The sequence below is a fragment of the Garra rufa genome, chromosome 9, assembly GCF_049309525.1.
Source record: "Garra rufa chromosome 9, GarRuf1.0, whole genome shotgun sequence".
Lineage (NCBI taxonomy): Eukaryota > Metazoa > Chordata > Actinopteri > Cypriniformes > Cyprinidae > Garra > Garra rufa.
In genome coordinates, this window is record NC_133369.1 from 40,854,083 (window position 1) to 40,859,953 (window position 5,871).

General features: G+C 43.9%; 1 protein-coding gene across 1 annotated transcript in view; it reads left to right on the top strand.

Moving 5' to 3' along the window:
- Positions 1–403: 403 nt before the first annotated feature.
- The window catches only part of LOC141343268 (uncharacterized), a 16,802-nt gene continuing 11,334 nt past the window's right edge, over positions 404–5,871 (top strand). The window contains exon 1 of the mRNA XM_073847861.1: positions 404–931. Coding sequence (XP_073703962.1) covers positions 404–931 — 528 coding nt within the window. The remainder of the gene's footprint in view (positions 932–5,871) is intronic.

Sequence of the window (5,871 nt, forward strand, 5' to 3'; positions counted from 1 at the left end):
GTCAGGTCACGTCTCGCCCGAGCGTCCAGAGTGGGCTCCCAAGATGGCCGCCAACTCTGAGTCCCCGGCCAAGATGGCCGTCAATCCTGTATCCCCGGCCAAGATGGCCAACAATTCCGAATCCCCGGCCGAGAAGGTCGCCGTTCCCGAGATCCCGGCCAGGATAGCCATCAATCTGGTATCCCCGGCCAAGGTGGCCGCCGATCCTGTGTTCCTGGCCAAGATGGCCGTCAATCCCGAATCCCTGGCCAAGATGGCCGCCAACTCTGAGCCCCCGGCCAAAAGGGCCGCCGTTCCTGAGTATCTGGCCAAGATGGCCGCCGTTCCTGAGTTTCCGGCCAAGATGGCCACCGTTCCTGAGTTTCCGGCCAAGATGGCCACCGTTCCTGAGTTCCCGGCCAAGATGGCCGTCAAGCCCGAATCCCTGACCAAGATGGCCACCAAGCCTGAGTTCCTGGATTCATCCCCTAAGCTAATCCTTATAGCCCCGGAGGGCATCTCGGATTTTGCCTTCAAACCAGCTCCAGTAGCCCTGGAGGGTATCCCCGATTCAGCCCTTAAGCCTCTTCCTGTAGCCCAGGAGGGCGTCTCGGATTCTGCCCTCAAACCAGCTCCAGTAGCCCTGGAGGGCATCCCCGATTCAGCCCTCAAGCCTCTTCCTGTAGCCCAGGAGGGCGTCTCGGACTCTGCCCTCAAACCAGCTCCTGTAGCCCTGGAGGGCGTCTTGGATTCAGGCCTCAAACCAGCTCCAGTAGCCCTGGAGGGCATCCCCGATTCAGCCCTCAAGCCTCTTCCTGTAGCCCAGGAGGGCGTCTCGGATTCTGCCCTCAAACCAGCTCCTGTAGCCCTGGACGGTGTCTTGGATTTTGGCCTCAAACCAGCTCCAGTAGCCCTGGAGGGCTTCCCCGATTCAACCCTCAAGCCTGTTCCTGTAAGCTAGGAGGGCCTCTCCGATTCTGCCCTCAAGCCAGTTCCCATAGCCCAGGAGGGCGCCCCAGATGAAGCTCTCAAACCAGTTCCTGTAGCCCTGGAGGGCAAACCCAAGGTAGCCCAAGACCTCAAGCCCAGTCCTAAGTTTCTCCTAACAAGACCCCCCTATGGACCTAGAGGGGTTTCTGGTGGGGTTCCTGGGTTCCTGGGTGCTTTCACACCTGCCTTATTTAGTTCGGTTGAATCGCACTAGAGTTCGTTTTCCCTGTTGGTGCGGTTCGTTTGGGCAGGTGTGAATACAGCAATCGCACTCGAGTGCGCACCAAAAGCGGACCAAAGAAGCGTACCGAGACCTGCCTGAAGAGGTGGTCTCGGTACGCTTTCAAACGAACACTGGAGCGGTTCGTTTATGGTGAGAACATGAACCGAACTTGAACAGACCCAACCGCAAAAAGTACTGCACCTTTTTGGACTAATCCAGGTGCCGTAGTCTGCTGCGCTGTTCATTATGGGATGAGGACAAGTATTTGTTGACAGTTAGCGCTTTAGCAACATAGCCCCTTGACAGCTCGCGGACAAACTTGGAGTTGTGAGGAGGTGCGGAGCCTCATAAATTTGGTCTGATGATCATATAGGTCCCAACTTTCAAAAATCTCACAAGAACATCACAATCTGAATGAGAACATTGTTTAAGGTGCCGTTCACATGTCGCGCCTAAAAACGCGTGGAAAGCTTGCGCTCCAGTGGCGTCTGCCGTTGCTAAGCAACCATGACCTGCGCTCTCCATAAATACGCTAAAGTTTCAGCAAAGGATAAATGGATTTTTTTTTGCAGCATCCTGAAAAGTTGAGATGTTTTTACCTCGATGCGGCGCGTTCGCGAATTGAAAAAACGTGCCTAACAGTTTAGAAAATACGTTCAATACACTGATCTATATAATTCTCTATTATAGATCAGTGGTTCAATGACACGATCTGGCCAACGAGTGATGTGGATGTTGTCACATGACTGCATTTTGGTTCGTTTCAACTGGTTCGGACCAGAGCAATCAGTGTGGTGTGAAAAGGACCTAAAACGGCAGAAAAATGCTACAATGTATCATTTGTTGCCCTTGGTCCGGACCAAATGAACCGAACCACAGATGTGAAAGCACCCTTAGATAATTGTCCTCTAGCTATATTCAGTCCTGTTCTAGCTTTCCGTCTGTGTTATTCCCCTTTAATCTATTTTTAGTTTTTTCTTCTTAGCACTAGTTTTTACTTTCCCTTTCTCGTCCCTTTTGAAGTAAAATTCTAGTTTTTATTTATTTCTTTTTGTTATCCTTTTGATTTGATTTTTCTAGTCTTTTTGATAATCTTTATTTTTGTTTTACCTAGCTCTTCCCCCGTGTGTGTGTGTGTGTGTGTGTGTGTGTGTCCGTGTATGTGTGTGTGTGTGTGTGTGTGTGTGTGTCCGTGTGTGTGTGTGTGTCCGTGTGTGTGTCCGTTCCAGCCCGGCCTCCTGAGTTCCTCCTGGTTGCTGCTTCTGGCTGCCCGGACTCTCTTCGGGGTTGCACCCGTCCCTCCTTCCACGTCCTGCCTGTCCCCCCCAGCCGTGTGTTCCCAGGCCCGTGTTGCCACTGTCTGCCGTCATCCTCTTGTTTACCCTGTCCTTACAATAAACTGTTATTTTGCTCATTCTGCGTTTGAGTCCTCCCTTGACAATTCCTGACACTAGCTTGCTCTATTCTATCCCTTTTCTTTTTATTTACTATATAATTAAAAAAAACGTAGCTACGTATACTGCATTAAGCTAATCTGAGCACTTAAGCCCAGGACACACCAACCCGACGCCAACCAACTAGCGCCGACAAAATCCGACCGTCTTGTCGCCTCTAGTCGGCTGCGTCTGCAGGCGTCTGGGCAATTAAACTGAGCTCGAACACACCGAACTGACGACACCCGTCTACAAACTAGAAGGTGCGTTCTGCACATGCGTGAGGAGATATACCGTTGCGTACCTGCAGATGGCAGTATTCCGTTATATCCAGTGTTGTGCAAGTTACTTCCAAAATGTAATACATTATATATTACTAGTTACTGTCTTTTAAAAGTAATTAGTTACATTACAATATTACTGTCTCTAAATTGTAATGTTACACTACTTTTAAGTTACTTTTGAGTTACTTTCATCAAAATATCCACAGACCGGTATGTCTATTAATGTTACGTTGTAGTTTAGGTTAAACAAGGATAAGCACAAACCACATTAATACATTCATAAATAACACTGGTATATATAAATATAATATAAAGCAAAGTGTTATAATGTACAATCATTAAACACAATAAATAGCCTATAGGCTATTTTAAATGGTTTTCAGAACAAAACAAGAATGAAGAATATAAGTTACTAAACAAGCCAAAACGAATGAGGGTAAAAGCGAAACTAAGCAAACAGCATTGTTCTGACGCGGCCTACCTCTCTCATTCGGCATGAATCCAATTAAATGTGTCCATATTCGTGATGTATTTGAATGCCAAACTATTAAACCAGGATTTGTGCTTAACGTGCTTATAAAACATCCTCCTCACATGAGCAAATATGTGTTTGGCCCGAGCTCAGGCTGAACGGCACGGATTGTACTACGCAGTATACGCACTATTTAATTTTACCAGTGTTTCTAAATTTGGACTGTATTTTATTCTTATAATCAACAGATGTATAATGAAACAACGTTTGCAATGCTGTGTGTGCGTGAGGCGCCGGCGCGATCGAATAGCGGAACAACTCAGTCATTTTTGGTCATACAGATCATTCAAAACTGCAGTGTGTTTACTTTTATTTCTGTCATCTCGGTTTCCTTTCCGTGAACTTTCGTAGAGCGCCGCTCACACAAAAATGAACCAAACTCCGCAGCATATGTCACTCAGTCTTTTCCTTTCGTTTTGAAAATCTGTTAATTGGGCTATTTATGTCAGATATATTTCGATATATTGTATTGGATCAAATTGATCAGCTCGTCTTCAATAGCTTCGTTCCACACAGCCATAGTTGGTTTCGAATTGTGCAAATTGCGAAATGATGACAGTGAGCCGTTTCCCTCTTGACTCCTTCCTTTGCTGGTTATGTCACTTCACGTTCAAGTCCTCCACGCACTCTGATTCGTCAGATTCCCAGACGGCCCCGACAACTTTGGCCGACGTGAGCCCGACGAAAGCCCACGAGAGCCGACGCGCGGAACACACCGAACCAACGCCCACCAACTGCCCGACGAGGCCAGACGGCCGATCGTCGGCTTGGTGTGTCCCGGCCTTTACATAGCATTGCTCTTTTTATTGCTTCCATTGTCCTCATTTGTAAGTCGCTTTGGATAAAAGCATCTGCTAAATGACTAAATGTAAATGTATTAAACATATTCTTAACAAAAACAGAAAAATATATGCCATTAATATCTGTAAAATAAGAAATTTAGCCAATTTTGTTTAAATAAAAGATTGCATAAATGATTACACTCTAGATTTAATTCAACAAAGTGTAATATTCTAATACTTAATATGTCCTTCATAACTCTAAGTACACTGCTGTGACCCTTCTTGGCACTGAGTGTACAGGTTCATGACAAATTGTCACATCTGTCATGTTTAACTGCTGACAACCTCCTTAAATGCCCTGGTCTTTAATGGGGAGTGTTGCTCAGCTCGTCTCTACAGAATCCCCCACAGCTACTCAAGAGTGTTAAAAATGGGGCGATATATATGTCTACTGAAGAATTTTTACCTTGGGACAATGAATATCTTCATTGTCATGTTGAAAAAATGCCCAGCAATGCAGTGAATGAGGAGAGGGTTGCATCTTCAGTTTCAGGTTTTTGCATTCCATCACACAGTGGTGTGTGAATTGATGACAGCTTTGATAAAGCACAACTCCCTCACTCATACATCCAGCACTCATACATCCATATATAAGAGCTTTACTACCACTGAACATCACTATGGGAACCAGGCTTTTCTTACTGTACTCCTCCTCAAGCAACGCCACAACATTTTGGATGCTGTTAGACCTGAAATAATTGATTTGGTGTCATGAGACCAGAGTATGGATTTCCAGAAGTCTATATATTGTAAATGTGGGCTATGGAAAAAGGTAAATGAGTTTATTGTGCTTTGGCTACATTAGGTAGTTCTTGTGTGGATAAACAACCATTCATGTCATTTCTGCAGGCTGCATCTTACTCTGTGATAAAGTGTCACACTTTTGATTGCTTTTGCCGGCTCTGAGACACTTTCTTGGTGTTTCTCCTGCTCTTCTTCTAGAGAAAAAAAAAAAAAACTCACTCATCACTAAATGAAAGCTTAAAGTGAAGCCCTAATTATTTCAGGGGCCGTTTCACAAGTCCATTGTTTTTAAATATATTTTACTTTTGATATATTTTTATTCGTAAAACAATAATTTGGTATTCCTCTTGTACCATTGTTCTCTTTTTTTGCTAAGAAATACATTTCCTGACAGTTCTCTCTCAAGTGGTTTCACTGTTGTCAGCATTAAGTCTGAGTATGATTCAGTAGGCTATATAACACTTTTAACTGTCAAGAAATTACTTATCTTTAACAGTTTTGGTTCAACATACTTAGGTGTTGATTAAAATTTTCCTTATTCAGTTTTATTTAGTAACTTTCAGGAAAGTGTACTCATTTTTTCAACACAACATTTTATCACTTTGATATATATATATATATATATATATATATATATATATATATATTTTTTTTACATTCTTCTTCGGTAACTGATCAACCAGACTTGCTGGAATATTATATCTTGAACCCAGCCTCTTGACAACAAGGCCTCTTGTTCTCTACTTCTGCATTTCATTTCTGTTGTAGTCAATGTAATACTGTAGCTTACATTTAAAACTTGCCATTTTTTATTTTTATTTCATTTACTTTTTTGATAAATTGC